The sequence below is a fragment of the Oncorhynchus mykiss genome, chromosome 23 (assembly GCF_057628025.1).
Source record: "Oncorhynchus mykiss isolate SJ-2025 chromosome 23, ASM5762802v1, whole genome shotgun sequence".
NCBI classification, from domain to species: Eukaryota; Metazoa; Chordata; class Actinopteri; order Salmoniformes; family Salmonidae; genus Oncorhynchus; species Oncorhynchus mykiss.
The window spans coordinates 4,487,302-4,503,834 of NC_143044.1; the positions used below are offsets into that span (position 1 = coordinate 4,487,302).

The following is a 16,533-nucleotide window of genomic DNA, read 5'->3' on the forward strand; positions in this document are numbered from 1 at the left end:
ACATGTCATACTGGCACGTTTGCAAGCAGATGGCACATCAAGTAACAGCTAACAGGTAACATGTCTTTAAGACCATATCATCATGATCAATTGCATGCGACAGGTCTGCTGGCAACTAACTAAAATGATCTACTTAACGTTAGCGAATTAGGAATGGCTGTTTTGTAGCTAGTAGCTCAGTAGTAAACTGCCTGGCTAAACTTGCTATATAACTTAGGTAGTTAAAACTGTTGTTTGGCTAGAACGAACGTTACTTAGTTGGAAAACGAATGCCGTGAACCCAAGCGCGGTTGGCCCGGTATCATGAACCACCACCGGCCGTTGTGTGTTAGGCTAGCTAGCCATCAACACCATGCCATTGCTTGTTCATGCTAACAAGCTAGATAACTAGTGGCTAAGTTAATAATATTGGATATAAAATACATAGTTAGGGAATCTCACCTTGAAACGGCCATGACGATTAATGTAATGTGTAAATGTGCTCTTTTGTGATCCGTATTGAACAGGAGCGATCATTTATTTAAAGTTATCCGCTTTACTTGACGCTAATCCAAAGCGCCAGCTAGCCTAGCAAGGGAGGCCGCTATAGTGCGTCTCTTCTCACAGCTCACCACCCGAAACCTGTCGAAATGAGTTCATCAAATCAGGTCTTCAAAGTAGGTCCCTCTTTTCTCTTGAATAATTTCTTCCTCCGAAAAATGTAATTTATTAAACTTATATCACCTTAAACCTTGTATTAACCTTCTGAACTACTCCCAGATAAGTACTTTAATCGAATGAGATTTAAAGAGTAATTTTTGTGTTCGCTAAAGGGAACCCAGGAGGCTGATTTTATATGAGGAGCCATCTTGCATTTATTCCTTCCTCCATAGCAGGCGCCAGCTGATTGGTTACAAGTCATTTCAGCGACCAATCGAAAAGCACATTAAAGAGGAAGTGCACAAAGCGGCAAAAAAAAAAAGAAGCTCCTCGCAGGAATGACTTGTTTCCCCTTTTTAATTGACAAAAGTCCTCCCACGCGCCTGTCATTCAACAGAGAACCTTTACCAACAGTGCCTGTTCAACCTCAGGAGGCTGAAGAAATTTGTCTTGGCCCCTGAAATCCTGACAAACTTTTATAGATGCACAGTTGAGAGCATCCTTTCGGGCTGTATCATCGCCTGGTATGGCAACTGCAATGCCCGCAACCGCAGTGCTCTCCAGAGAGTGGTGTGGTCTGCCCAGCAAATCACAGGTGGCAACTACCTGCCTTCCAGGACACCTACAGCACCCGATGTCACAGGAAAGGCAAAAAGATCTTCAAGGACATCAACCACCCAAACCACGGCCTGTTCACTGTTATCCAGAAGGCGAAATAAGTACAGGTGCATCAAAGCTGGGACCGAGAGACTGAAAAACAGCTTCTATCTCAAGGCCATCAGACTGTTTAATAGCCATCACTAGCCGGCTTCCACCCAGTTAGGCAACCCTGTACCTTAGAGGCTGCTGCCCTATATACATAGACTTGGAATCACTGGCCACTTTAATAACGGAACACTAGTCACTTTAATAATGTTTACATACTGCTTTACTCATCTCATATGTATATACTGTATTCTATTCTACTGTATTTTAGTCAATGCCACTCCGACATTGCTCAATCTAATATTTCTATATTTCTATATTGCATTCTTTTACTTTTAGATGTGTGTGTTTTGTTGTTAATAGTTTTTAGATACTACTGCACTGTTGGAGCTAGGAACACAAGCATTTCGCTACACCCGCACTAACATCTGCTAAATATGTGTATGTGACCAATAACATTTGATTTGATTTGAAAAGGTACAGTATTTTACTCACTCTGTGAAACCAACCTGTTGCAACTCAAACCTCATGGTGATAAAATAAATCATACAATTAATGTAACTGTCCATCAAAGCTTCATCACCATTAAAGTCTTTAAAACTTTTCTTGTGAGTCACAAAGTTGCATCTTTCAAAAAAAATGGTCTAGCTCAAATATATTTTTGAAGTGTCCAGCTGCTAAATTTGTACATTTCACAAAAATGATTATTTCTGCAAGAAGCCACCAGCTGTCATAGCTGAGTTTCAGCATCAGGAGCTGACCAGTGCTGAAACTGTCAGTGCCAGGCTCATGCAAAGAGGATCATGTTTATTTAGCGCACACTGTCTGGTCTGGCAATAGATGGCCATAGCTAGCTAACACAGTGGAGCAGTGAAATTATGGCAAAGTGGAATTATGGGGAAAAAAATCTCAGACTTTTGTTGGGTATAGTATAGAATTAGCTGCTATCTAGCAACAGTTAGGAAGCTGTCTGAAGAAAAGCCTATCAAGTTCTAGCTAGCTAGCATTATGCATTTGGCAGGAACCTAACTAGCAAACTAGCTAGCTATACTGAGACAAATATGATAACTAACCCCTTTCATCTGTGTTGAGAGTCTAGCTAGCTACTTATTTTCCTACATTTTAACCATGATTGTATTACTGGTATTTTATCAGAGTTTGTTTAAGTGTTTGTTCTAGTTTGTTTTAGTTTGGCCACCATGGTGACTTGGCGGCCAGGTCTCACTAGAAGAGGTTTATGGTTATTTAACTGAATTTAAGAAATGCCTATCTCATTTTTGCTCAAATTCAAGGTGAAGCTTGAGGAAATAGGCTATCACTTGGCACTAGTGAAACACTTCTGTATGACACATCCATCTGGCATTTGTTTCGAGGACTGCTTTAGAGAATAAGGAAAAGCTTCAAATTCAAGATGGAGTACACATCCAAGAATGGGGTATTGGCATTTGGCATACCGCTTAAAAAAAAAAAAATCAGTGGTGAATTGTGCATTTGATTGTTGTTGTGTCTGTTTACTGACTCCGCTTGTTGACCAAATTTGAGAGTGTTACCACAGCACCCTCATATCAGGCTCAGCAGAAGTCAAGAAAAAGGTAGACTCATGCTCCAGGAATACAAGGTGAGATATCTAGTTGTGGTTAGAGTCAGTCTATCAATCCTCAATGGACGCTCTAATCATGATATGTGAACCGGCTGGTCTTGTCATTCTTCTTATGTTTCCTCATCTAGGGAAAAACCCTTCAATGTAAAATCAAGAGAAGTGAGAATAAAATAACCTCAAATTGCTGACGAGCAGGTAGGGAAAATACAGGTCTTGTCATTTTTGCATTATGGCTCCCAGGTGGCGCAGCGGTCTAAGGCAGCGCATTTCAGAGCTAGAGGCGTCACTACAGACCCTGGTTTCGAATCCAGGCTGTATCACAACCGGTCATGAATGGGAGTCCCATAGGGCGGTGCACAATTGGCCCAGCGTCGTCCGGGTTTGGCCGGGGTCGGCCGTCATTGTAAATAAGAATTTGTTAAATAAAAAATTACAGACATTACTGACCACCGTATTGTGTCTGGCTTTCATTGTTTGGTTGTACTATTGATTTTCTACAGATTAACTTAAATGAGAGTGCATTTCTCTTATCTGGACTGCCTTTGTGGGCACTTCTTACGTACCATACGGTCAAGCTGCTCCCACAACAGCTCAATAGGGTTGAGATCCGGTGACTGCTGGCCACTTCATTATAGGCAGAATACCAGCTGACTGCCTCCTCCCTAAATAGTTATTGCATAGTTTGGAGCTGTGCTTTGGGTCATTGTCCTGTTGTAGGAGGAAATTGGCTCCAATTAAGCGCCGTCCACAGGGCATGGCATTGCAAAATGGAGTGATAGCCTTCCTTCTTCAAGATCCCTTATACCCTGTAAAAAGCTCCCACTTTACCACCACCAAAGCACCCCCAGACCATCACATTGCCTCCAACATGCTTGACAGATGGAGTCAAGCACTCCTCCAGCATCTTTTCATTTTTTCTGCGTCTCACGAATGTTCTTCTTTGTGATCCGAACACCTCAAACTTAGATTAATCTGTCCATAACTGTTACGGCTTCTATGAATGGTGAGTGGAGGAGTCAAGCGCAGAGAGCAGGTAATTCCGTACGTGGATATTTTATTCCAACGACAGCGGAGACATGGACATGCAAAACACAAGGGCGCATGAAACAACCCGTCCAAAATACACAGGACTAAAACTGTCCGGAAAAATAGCGATCACACTAATACACCAACACCAAATAAACAGAGAACAAGCCCACACAATACCCAGCGGTCCTAGTGCCCTTAAATAGCCTATAAACAAGACTAACTCAACAGGTGTGCCCAATTAGACCCAATTGACAGAAACAAAAGGAAAGGGAATCGATGGCAGCTAATAGGCCGGCGACAACGACCGCCGGGCGCCGCCCGAACAGGAAGAGGCACCATCTTCGGCGGGATTCGTGACAATAACACTTTTTTCCAAACTTCCTCTGTCCAGTGTCTGTGTTCTTTTGCCCATCTTACACTTTTCTTTTTATTGGCCAGCCTGAGATATTGCTTTTTCTTTGCAACTCTGTCTAGAAGGCCAGCATCCCGGAGTCGTCTCTTCACTGTTGACGTTGAGACTGGTGTTTTGCAGGTACTTTAATGAAGCTGCCAGTTGAGGACTTGTGAGGCGTCTGTTTCTCAAACTAGACATTCTAATGTATGGCCAGCGGTCCCAATGCGAGTAGGCTTGAATGGATCAGGGACCTTCAGTTTGACCCCAACTACCCTGCTAACACGAAACTCACAGAACTCATTAGGGTGAGTGGTAACACTGTACTCAGAACATACACTTGTATTCTATCAAAATTAACCCAACGCTGTGTTGTTGATACAAAACACTCAGTAGTTGCTATGGATTCGAATCAGGAAACAGCTAGATTGCTGAAACATGAAAGCTTGCCCAGAACACTTGGTTTGAAGTGGACGTTTGAAGTGAGCATTTCATATTGTTTGACCAATAGCAGGCCTGTGAGCAGAGAGACAGAGCCACGGGTCACTTTCGCCTGCATGCCCTGGAGGAGGAGTTTGACTTCACCACAGAAGAGCAGCTGGAGAAGTCCAGACACTTTGGTCTTCTGCACTTGTGTAGCACTCATGCTGTGGATGTCAGCCCCTCAAACCCCATTCCTCTCCACAACAGAGACATCACTGAACCCATGTTCGCTGTAATGCCCTTCTCATTATTAGTGTTATTCCAGATTAGTCTGTGCTGTCTTGCCAATTCCTACAGCATGGTCATTGTCATGGAAATGTTTGGCTATACGGCACAAACAGATCTGGGACCAGACGGCTTCATCAAATGAAATGTTATTTGTCACATTACATTGAGGTAATATGTACATGTAGCTATCCCTATATAGGAATGTACACGTACATCCCTACATTCTGCTATGTTGGTATATGTTTTGGCTTGGTTTCAGAAATAGTTTCATAGATAGTACATACTTTACTCTCTTCCTACAATAATCTTGTGAGAAGTTTTGAACAAAAGTGGACTTTTGTTGCTCTGTTGTTACTCAGGATTACAGTGCATCCCCAAGTTCAACTGTGGTTATTCTGAAATTACTGCGTCCAAAATACAACAGTCGACTGTAGTTCCTGCACTTTTAAAATTGTAATATTTTTTTCTAAGGGTGCTGCTGCAATGGGTGCTAATGCAAAAGTACAACCCAAGAGCTGCTTCACAGATAGAACAATGAGACAGATATTTCACCGGATGTATATGGTAGCGAGAGGAAGCCCAGTGGCCGGTGTTGAGCCGAAAATCTCCCCCCCTACCAGAATTCCCCCTGCCAGAATCCCCCCCCCCCCCCCCCATTGCTGCAACTTGCTTGCTAGTTGAGATTTCTGCTCTTCACTCTGTTGTCAGTTTAGCCTACATTTCACTTATCTTAGTAGCCCATACTCAAATCCGCTGCTGATTTTGTATTAGTCTATAAATAAATCTCTTTGCCAAAATTCTTCATCTCTCCTATGTCTTATTCAACTAGGTTTTTTGAAAGTGTAAGAATAATAATTTAGCCATGTTTGCTCTGAAATGTTTATTGTTTGACAACATTTTACTCCCTCCTCTATGTTTAATATAACATACATTTATTATTAATTTTGTTTTCCTTTCCTGACTCTGATGTCTGCCACATAAAGCATTTGACTCTAGCCACAAATTATGGAAATTAGAAGGGGGGAGAATTCTGTCAAGGGGGAGATTTTTGGCACAACACCGGCAGTGGGAGAAGATGGAAGAGATGGATTTTGGCCGACATTCTGCTAATTTACTCATCGATGAAACATTTGATTTCAAAATAGTTGTCTGTTCCCAAAACTACAATCTGTTAGGGACAGAGTGGACAAAGTTTTGTAAACTTTACCCTTTGCCAAAGAAAAAAAAAAAGGAGTGCGAAGGCGAATTGAGTTATTGCACACGCGGACTTTACAGAGTAGGCATTCTACAACGGAACCATGCAAATGCATGCTAGAATCTTGTTAGCTCGTGCTTGGCTCTGCCCACCTCCTTGCTTGTTCTGCCCACTATGGCTCATTTGTTTCCCTTTGAAACGACAGGCTGTGGTCTATGTATGTGTAGTTCTAAAAATCTTTGTCTGCTTCTTCTTCTTTAAATTAAAAGGTGCATACACCACCACCTACGGTACTGGAGTGCGAGTCCGGTGTAGAGTTAGTTGCCCTACCAACTAACTCGACACTCAGTAAAACATCACCACTATTCCACTAATGGCCCCATCTGATCCTAGACTAGCATCTGATCCTAGACTAGGCCAGCAGGGTCCGTGTACCTTCTAGACAATGGCTATCCTACATTAACCAGGATGACGGATAGTGAGTGATTCACCACTCGTTATCCATTTTATTTCAAGTTGATCGAAATTGACAGAAAGCTACCTTTTTTAGTTTTTCGCTTCAAATATCGGAAAACAAGCACTGTCAAGGTAGGCGGGAAAGGGTAGGGTGCGTTTTGATTTTGTTCCTAGTGTAACGTTAGTTAACATAAGCTAGCGTTACCGCAACTAGCTAACCACACAGTCTCAAGTGAGTGTAATTTGTGTTTTGTAGCCAAATCACCACAACTGTTGTGGCTAGAGAAGCGAGCTAACGTTATTGCCTAGCTACAAATTCACTGTTCTATGAAGTTTGTGCTCTCAGTTGTGTTTGATTTGACCGTCTATTATTGGCCATGTTGTGTGGTCTATATATGGTCAGAGGGATCTGGGGTGCAGATGGTGGTGGAGGTGTTTGGCGTGGAGAGGACAGTGAATTCAGTGGAGGACATCCCAAACCACTTGACAGTGTTGGCACTGTTACTTCCTACCTGACGGGTAAGTGGACATCACTTCTACTTGTTTATTTATTTTTATTTTATTTTACCTTTATTTAACCAGGTAGGCTACTACTTCCGGCGCCGACAGAGATGGCCGCCTCGCTTCGCGTTCCTAGGAAACTATGCAGTTTTTTGTTTTTTTACGTGTTATTTCTTACATTAGTACCCCAGGTCATCTTAGGTTTCATTACATACAGTCGAGAAGAACTACTGAATATAAGATCAGCATCAACTCACCATCAGTACGACCAAGAATATGTTTTTCGCGACGCGGATCCTGTGTTCTGCCTTACAAACAGGACAACGGAGTGGATCCTATGCAGCGACCCAAAAAAACGACTCCGAAAGAGAGGGAAACGAGGCGGTCTTCTGGTCAGACTCCGGAGACGGGCACAGCGCGCACCACTCCCTAGCATTCTTCTTGCCAATGTCCAGTCTCTTGACAACAAGGTTGATGAAATCCGAGCAAGGGTAGCATTCCAGAGGGACATCAGAGACTGTAACGTTCTTTGCTTCACGGAAACGTGGCTTACTGGAGAGACGCTATCCGAAGCGGTGCAGCCAACAGGTTTCTCCACGCATCGCGCAGACAGGAAAAAACATATTTCTGGTAAAAAGAGGGGCGGGGGCGTATGCCTTATGACTAACGTGACATGGTGCGATGAAAGAAACATACAGGAACTCAAATCCTTCTGTTCACCTGATTTAGAATTCCTCACAATCAAATGTAGACCGCATTATCTACCAAGAGAATTCTCTTCGATTATAATCACAGCCGTATATATCCCCCCCCAAGCAGACACATCGATGGCTCTGAACGAACTTTATTTAACTCTCTGCAAACTGGAAACAATTTATCCGGAGGCTGCATTCATTGTAGCTGGGGATTTTAACAAGGCTAATCTGAAAACAAGACTCCCCAAATTTTATCAGCATATCGATTGCGCAACCAGGGGAGGAAAGACCTTGGACCATTGTTACTCTAACTTCCGCGACGCATATAAGGCCCTGCCCCGCCCCCCTTTCGGAAAAGCTGACCACGACTCCATTTTGTTGATCCCTGCCTACAGACAGAAACTAAAACAAGAGGCTCCCACGCTGAGGTCTGTCCAACGCTGGTCCGACCAAGCTGACTCCACACTCCAAGACTGCTTCCATCACGTGGACTGGGAGATGTTTCGTATTGCGTCAGATAACAACATTGACGAATACGCTGATTCGGTGTGCGAGTTCATTAGAACGTGCGTTGAAGATGTCGTTCCCATAGCAACGATTAAAACATTCCCTAACCAGAAACCGTGGATTGATGGCAGCATTCGTGTGAAACTGAAAGCGCGAACTACTGCTTTTAATCAGGGCAAGGTGTCTGGTAACATGACCGAATACAAACAGTGCAGCTATTCCCTCCGCAAGGCTATCAAACAAGCTAAGCGCCAGTACAGAGACAAAGTAGAATCTCAATTCAACGGCTCAGACACAAGAGGCATGTGGCAGGGTCTACAGTCAATCACGGACTACAGGAAGAAACCCAGCCCAGTCACGGACCAGGATGTCTTGCTCCCAGGCAGACTAAATAACTTTTTTGCCCGCTTTGAGGACAATACAGTGCCACTGACACGGCCTGCAACGAAAACATGCGGTCTCTCCTTCACTGCAGCCGAGGTGAGTAAGACATTTAAACGTGTTAACCCTCGCAAGGCTGCAGGCCCAGATGGCATCCCCAGCCGCGCCCTCAGAGCATGCGCAGACCAGCTGGCCGGTGTGTTTACGGACATATTCAATCAATCCCTATACCAGTCTGCTGTTCCCACATGCTTCAAGAGGGCCACCATTGTTCCTGTTCCCAAGAAAGCTAAGGTAACTGAGCTAAATGACTACCGCCCCGTAGCACTCACATCCGTCATCATGAAGTGCTTTGAGAGACTAGTCAAGGACCATATCACCTCCACCCTACCTGACACCCTAGACCCACTCCAATTTGCTTACCGCCCAAATAGGTCCACAGACGATGCAATCTCAACCACACTGCACACTGCCCTAACCCATCTGGACAAGAGGAATACCTATGTGAGAATGCTGTTCATCGACTACAGCTCGGCATTCAACACCATAGTACCCTCCAAGCTCGTCATCAAGCTCGAGACCCTGGGTCTCGACCCCGCCCTGTGCAACTGGGTACTGGACTTCCTGACGGGCCGCCCCCAGGTGGTGAGGGTAGGCAACAACATCTCCTCCCCGCTGATCCTCAACACTGGGGCCCCACAAGGTTGCGTTCTGAGCCCTCTCCTGTACTCCCTGTTCACCCACGACTGCGTGGCCACGCACGCCTCCAACTCAATCATCAAGTTTGCGGACGACACAACAGTGGTAGGCTTGATTACCAACAACGATGAGACGGCCTACAGGGAGGAGGTGAGGGCCCTCGGAGTGTGGTGTCAGGAAAACAACCTCACACTCAACGTCAACAAAACTAAGGAGATGATTGTGGACTTCAGGAAACAGCAGAGGGAACACCCCCCTATCCACATCGATGGAACAGTAGTGGAGAGGGTAGCAAGTTTTAAGTTCCTCGGCATACACATCACAGACAAACTGAATTGGTCCACTCACACAGACAGCATCGTGAAGAAGGCGCAGCAGCGCCTCTTCAACCTCAGGAGGCTGAAGAAATTTGGCTTGTCACCAAAAGCACTCACAAACTTCTACAGATGCACAATCGAGAGCATCCTGGCGGGCTGTATCACCGCCTGGTATGGCAACTGCACCGCCCTCAACCGTAAGGCTCTCCAGAGGGTAGTGAGGTCTGCACAACGCATCACCGGGGGCAAACTACCTGCCCTCCAGGACACCTACACCACCCGATGTCACAGGAAGGCCATAAAGATCATCAAGGACATCAACCACCCGAGCCACTGCCTGTTCACCCCGCTATCATCCAGAAGGCGAGGTCAGTACAGGTGCATCAAAGCTGGGACCGAGAGACTGAAAAACAGCTTCTATCTCAAGGCCATCAGACTGTTAAACAGCCACCACTAACACTGAGTGGCTGCTGCCAACACACTGACACTGACTCAACTCCAGCCACTTTAATAATGGGAATTGATGGGAAATGATGTAAATATATCACTAGCCACTTTAAACAATGCTACCTTATATAAATGTTACTTACCCTACATTATTCATCTCATATGCATACGTATATACTGTACTCTATATCATCGACGGTATCCTTATGTAATACATGTATCACTAGCCACTTTATACTATACTATGCCACTTTGTTTACATACTCATCTCATTTGTACATACTGTACCCGATACCATCTACTGTATCTTACCTATGCTGCTCTGTACCATCACTCATTCATATATCCTTATGTACATATTCTTTATCCCCTTACACTGTGTACAAGACAGTAGTTTTGGAATTGTTAGTTAGATTACTTGTTATTACTGCATTGTCGGAACTAGAAGCACAAGCATTTCGCTACACTCGCATTAACATCTGCTAACCATGTGTATGTGACAAATAAAATTTGATTTGATTTGAGGCAAGTTGAGAACAAGTTCTCATTTACAATTGCGACCTGGCCAAGATAAAGCAAAGCAGTTCGACAGATACAACGACACAGAGTTACACATGGAGTAAAACAAACATACAGTCAATAATACAGTATAAACAAGTCTATATACAATGTGAGCAAATGAGGTGAGAAGGGAGGTAAAGGCAAAAAAGGCCATGGTGGCAAGGTAAATACAATATAGCAAGTAAAACACTGGAATGGTAGTTTTGCAATGGGAGAATGTGCAAAGTAGAAATAAAAATAATGGGGTGCAAAGGAGCAAAATAAATAAATAAATTAAATACAGATTGGGAAAGAGGTAGTTGTTTGGGCTAAATTATAGGTGGGCTATGTACAGGTGCAGTAATCTGTGAGCTGCTCTGACAGTTGGTGCTTAAAGCTAGTGAGGGAGATAAGTGTTTCCAGTTTCAGAGATTTTGTAGTTCGTTCCAGTCATTGGCAGCAGAGAACTGGAAAGAGAGGCGGCCAAAGAAAGAATTGGTTTTGGGGGTGACTAGAGAGATATACCTGCTGGAGCGTGTGCTACAGGTGGGAGATGCTATGGTGACCAGCGAGCTGAGATAAGGGGGGACTTTACCTAGCAGGGTCTTGTAGATGACATGGAGCCAGTGGGTTTGGCGACGAGTATGAAGCGAGGGCCAGCCAACGAGAGCGTACAGGTCGCAATGGTGGGTAGTATATGGGGCTTTGGTGACAAAACGGATTGCACTGTGATAGACTGCATCCAATTTGTTGAGTAGGGTATTGGAGGCTATTTTGTAAATGACATCGCCAAAGTTGAGGATTGGTAGGATGGTCAGTTTTACAAGGGTATGTTTGGCAGCATGAGTGAAGGATGCTTTGTTGCGAAATAGGAAGCCTATTAGATTAGATTTAGATTAGACTAGATTTAACTTTGGATTGGAGATGTTTGATATGGGTCTGGAAGAAGAGTTTACAGTCTAACCAGACACCTAAGTATTTGTAGTTGTCCACGTATTCTAAGTCAGAGCCGTCCAGAGTAGTGATGTTGGACAGGCGGGTAGGTGCAGGTAGCGATCGGTTGAAGAGCATGCATTTAGTTTTACTTGTATTTAAGAGCAATTGGAGGCAACGGAAGGAGAGTTGTATGGCATTGAAGCTTGCCTGGAGGGTTGTTAACACAGTGTCCAAAGAAGGGCCGGAAGTATACAGAATGGTGTCGTCTGCGTAGAGGTGGATCAGAGACTCACCAGTACGTTGCCAGCCGAGTGCAGGTGGACTCTCCCCTCAACATGAAGCTCCTGCTGCTCCCGCCCCAAATACACACATACACACACACACACACACACACACTATTAAGAGTGTTCCCCTATTTACATGTTTGTGTGTTGTGTATCAGGTGAGGGATGATAAGCCCGTGTTTGAGAAGAGGTGTCTGGTGTGGGAGGACATGCGGATTCCCTCAAAGTTCCTGAAGGTGACATATTAGTCTTTCCCTCCAAGCCATCCGTTACCCCCTACTCTCACCCTAGCCCCTTACTCTTAAACCACTAACCCCTAAGTTTCCAACAGGACCTGACTTGTGTGTATGTTATAGGAGGAGTTGAAGGCGGAGCATGCGTAGTACCTACGGCAACACCCAGGTCTATCTGTCTTCAGAGGGATCTAGGGTGCAGACAGCAGATGTTTGGGGTGGAGAGGACAGTGGATTCATTTGGAGGACATCCCAGCCACTTGGCAGTGTTGGTGTAACAGTATAAGTTTAGACCGTCCCCTCGCCCATACCCGGGCGCCTCTGCACACATCAACAACAGTCACCCACGAAGCATCGTTACCCATCGCTCCACAAAAGCCGCGGCCCTTGCAGAGCAAGGGGAACCACTACTTCAAGGTCTCAGAGCAAGTGACGTCACCGATTGAAGCGCTATTTAGCGCGCACCGCTAACTAAGCTAGCCGTTTCACATCCGTTACATTGGGACTGCTACTTCCTACCTGACGGGTAAGAGGTCACTCTACTTAAACAATCAATAAATCAAGCAAATGTAATTTACATACAAGACACCAGTGCTCCATTCATCTTTCTCTCTTTGTCGTCATATCCGGTTCCTATTTAGGCACCTGGCCACCCGAGTGCAGGTGGGCTCTGTCAACATGAGGCTCTTACTGGTCCTACCACAAGTACACACAGGTACGCACATACACAGGTACACACACAAACCACTAACCCCTAAGTTTCCAACATGACCTGACACGTGTGTTACAGGAGTTGAAGATGCCTTGTACCAGCGGCAGCACCCAGAGCTCCAAGCCATGATGGGTCGACTTCCTGCAGTTCCTGCTACTACGAAAACTGAGCGAGGTCATCATGTTCGCCCGCAAGGACTTCTTTGCCTCCTGCCAACTCCCGGGTGGCACCTTGAACACCTCCTCACCTTGAGGACACACATTGTGGCTGCGTCTGTGTCTCAATAGTCTAGTAGCTGTCTTTGACTGGCACTTTAGTGAGGACAATACTATTCTGGTTGGCACTTGTCACCAGTATGTACAGAGGCCCTCGAGATCTAGAGTATTGATAAAATATGAATGCTTTTATGGATGTTTTTTATTTTGTGATGTTTTTACTGTCTGTTTGTATGAGGTGCACTGAAACAAATTTCTAATCAACTCTGTTATGGAAATCGAAAGAGGTCCAGTTATGTCAGTTATTGTGAATGAAAATAAAATGTATCATTTCATGTCTTGTATGTTTCCCATGCTTAATTTCTGTGGAGTAATTCCAGTAACTGCTTTAACTGCTTTTTTTGCTTTGGCTCTAAGTTATAAATAAAATTATTCTCATGCTTGTCTGACTCCACAAGTAATGCTATTGTTTGTATAAAGTTACTGCCCTGATTTCCTAGAAATGTGACACTTTTGAATAACACAGTTATGTGTGTGTATTAATACTCTAGACCATATTGCAAGGCAGACTGAGAAAGCATTGACTTGACATGCCAAACTCTCTACTTTACAGTGCATTCGGAAAGTATTCAGACCCCCTGACTTTTTCCACCTTCGCCCCAGTCTGAGGTCCTGAGCACTCTGGAGCAGGTTTTCCTCAAGGATCTCTCTGTACTTTGCTTGGTTCACCTTTCCCTTGATCCTGACTAGTCTCCCACCATGCTTCACCGTAGGGATGGTGCCAGGTTTCTTACAGCTTGGCATTCAGGCCAAAGAGTTCCATCTTCGTTTAATCAGACCAGAGAATCTTGTTTCTCATGGTCTGAGAGTGCTTTAGGTGCCTTTTGGCAAACTCCAAGCGGGCTGTCATATGCCTTTTACTGAGGAGGGGCTTCCGTCTGGCCACTCTACTATAAAGGCCTCGGGTTCGTGCCGTGGGGGAGATCTTCGTGGGCTATACTCGGCCTTGTCTCAGCAAGTTGGTGGTTTGAATATATCCCTCCAGTGGTGTGGGGGCTGTGCTTTGGCAAAGTGGGGACCTTCAATGCACAAGTCCGGTTGGAAGGAACCTTCGCCCCAGTCTGAGGTCCTGAGTGCTCTGGAGTAGGTTTTCATCAAGGATCTCTCTGTACAGTACTTTGCTCCATTTAACTTTCCTTCGATTATGAGTAGTCTCCCAGTCCCTGCCGCTGAAAAAGATCCCCAAGCATGATGCTGCCACCACCATGCTTCACCGTAGAGATGGTGCCAGGTTTCCTCCAGACATGAGACTTGGCATTCAGGCCAAAGATCTTGGTTTCTTGTCTCTCATGGTCTCAGAGTCCTTTAGGCAAACTCCAAGTGGGCAGTCGTGTCGTTTACTGAGGAGTGTCTTCTGTCTGGCCACACTACTATTAAGGCCTGATTGGTTGAGTGCTACTGAGATGGTTGTCCTTCTAGAAGGTTCTCCCATCTCCATAGAGGAACCCTGGATTCTTGGGCACCTCCCTGACCAAGGCCCTTCTCCCCCAATTGCTCAGTGTGGCCGGACGGCCAGTTCTAGGAAGAGTCTTGGCGGTTCCAAACTTCTTCCATTTAAGAATGATGGAGGCCACTGTGTTCTTGAGGACCTTCAATGCTGCAGAAATGTTTTGGTACCTTTCCCCAGATCTGTGCCTCGACACAATCCTGTCTCGGAGCTCTACGGAAAATTCCTTCGACCTCATGGCTTGGTTTTTGCTTTGTCATGCACTGTCAACTGTGGTACCTTTATATAGACAAGTGTGTGTGCCTTTCCAAATCATGTCCAATCAATTTAATGTAACATATCAAGTTGTAGAAACAGGATGCACCTGATCATCTGATGTACAGTACATGTAGCTTATCTTGGCATTTTAACTGTAGACTCTTATCGGTGTGTGGATTACGATGATTCACGGCAGACTGAAACACTTACTAAATAATCCTTCCCACTCGGTTTCAACCAGTCCAGACTGATTTAGTCACAGAAGACAGAGCTGTGTCGATAAGATACCAGCAGCTGTATTCAGGACAACACTGGTATTGAAAGCTGTAGCTACACTTTGCATGTAGTCGATGATGAAAATATTAGTAAATGGATCTTTCAAATTTGCCCTTTGACAGAGAAGCCTTGAGTGACGAAATGGACTATTTTTCTCGTGAATATCCCAGCCCCTTATTATCTAAACCAATCACAGCTAGGCAAGAGTCTGTATTTTCTCCATGTCTAAACAACTTTGTAATTTCACATTTTATTCATAGATTACATAAGAGTTTTTAGGCATTTCTGCAACAAAAAAACGCACATTGATGAAAATAAGTTCAAATGCCTCTCCTGTGAAGTAGTAACGTGCGTCACATGCCCAGCTTTCTGTAACGGGTCACAAATAGTTCAACGTCAAAACATATTCAGCCAGATCTAGAATAAAGTTTGATGGGTATTCGTTGGTATCTTCACCTCTCAGGTAGTGAACTAGGGCAGTGTGTGGAAATGCTGGTGTACAGCCTCTAATGAAGAAAGGTGCCCCCATGAGTAATATCAGCTATTACATCAAAACAGGAAATGTCCATTTCAGAATTAATAAACTTCATGTCTGAAATGAATGGCTGGGAAAGTACTGTACTGTGTAGCCTATACTGTGATATTTACCCCATCCTAAAACACCGTATCAGGTTGACCTGTTTCTAATTTGATGGATACTAGCATGGTCATTGTAAATTCATGTCTCCCATTTCAAATACAAAAAAGCTGGAGTTGTTTCAGCTGGATGGTGTTAGATAGGCCTAAGATGTAGCATCCTATGTCATGATCTGGTGGATTTACACAGCAGCGTAAGAGGAATCAGTTTAGGCTTAGGTCAGTATCAGACACCTCTGAGTGTGCATTGTGCAGTGTTGAAGAATGACTGTGTTTGGGATGATCTGTAACCCGCTAGCACCTCCCCCGGTAAGAGGGGAATGAGGCAACCTCACAGAGTTACACACAAGGATACTTTATTGACGACATACAACAGACATTGTTTGGGAATGATGGAAATGGCAGTGGTTTTTAAACATGCCTACTATTGGTCCAGAGATAAAATTGAAATGTCGCTGTCCAGGACAGAGGTGAGCTTGCTGCTCTCTCTCTGCTTGGAGGAGACTGCAAGAAGAGTGACCTGCAGAGCCAGGCTGATGGGCCGATGACTGGACCCCTGGGAATAGCACCTAGCGACCAACCAATGGCCAGTGTATGACCCCCTAGCATGCTAGGCTCCTGCTGGGCGTAGGGGTGCCTACTGAAGAGTCAGAAAGTCCGAAA

General features: G+C 44.7%; 1 protein-coding gene and 1 long non-coding RNA gene across 4 annotated transcripts in view; one reads left to right on the top strand and one right to left on the bottom strand.

The window, feature by feature from the left end:
- The window catches only part of LOC110502306 (TATA-binding protein-associated factor 172), a 53,329-nt gene extending 52,368 nt beyond the window's left edge, over positions 1 to 961 (bottom strand). For 2 of the 3 annotated variants that reach the window (XR_016490911.1, XM_036959676.2), the window contains exon 1: positions 442 to 892. Coding sequence is in view for 2 of the 3 variants with exons in the window: in XM_036959676.2 (XP_036815571.2) it covers positions 442 to 455 (14 nt within the window). In the remaining variant the exon portion in view is untranslated. Of the gene's footprint in view, positions 1 to 441 lie in introns of all 3 variants that reach the window. The other variant, XM_036959678.2, reaches the window with a different exon arrangement.
- Positions 962 to 12,389: 11,428 nt separating this feature from the next.
- On the top strand, positions 12,390 to 13,650 carry LOC110503051 (uncharacterized). Its single transcript, XR_005039243.2, has 3 exons — positions 12,390 to 12,792; positions 12,908 to 12,981; positions 13,057 to 13,650. It is a non-coding gene; the product is annotated as an uncharacterized LOC110503051 (long non-coding RNA).
- The last annotated feature ends 2,883 nt before the right edge of the window (positions 13,651 to 16,533 follow it).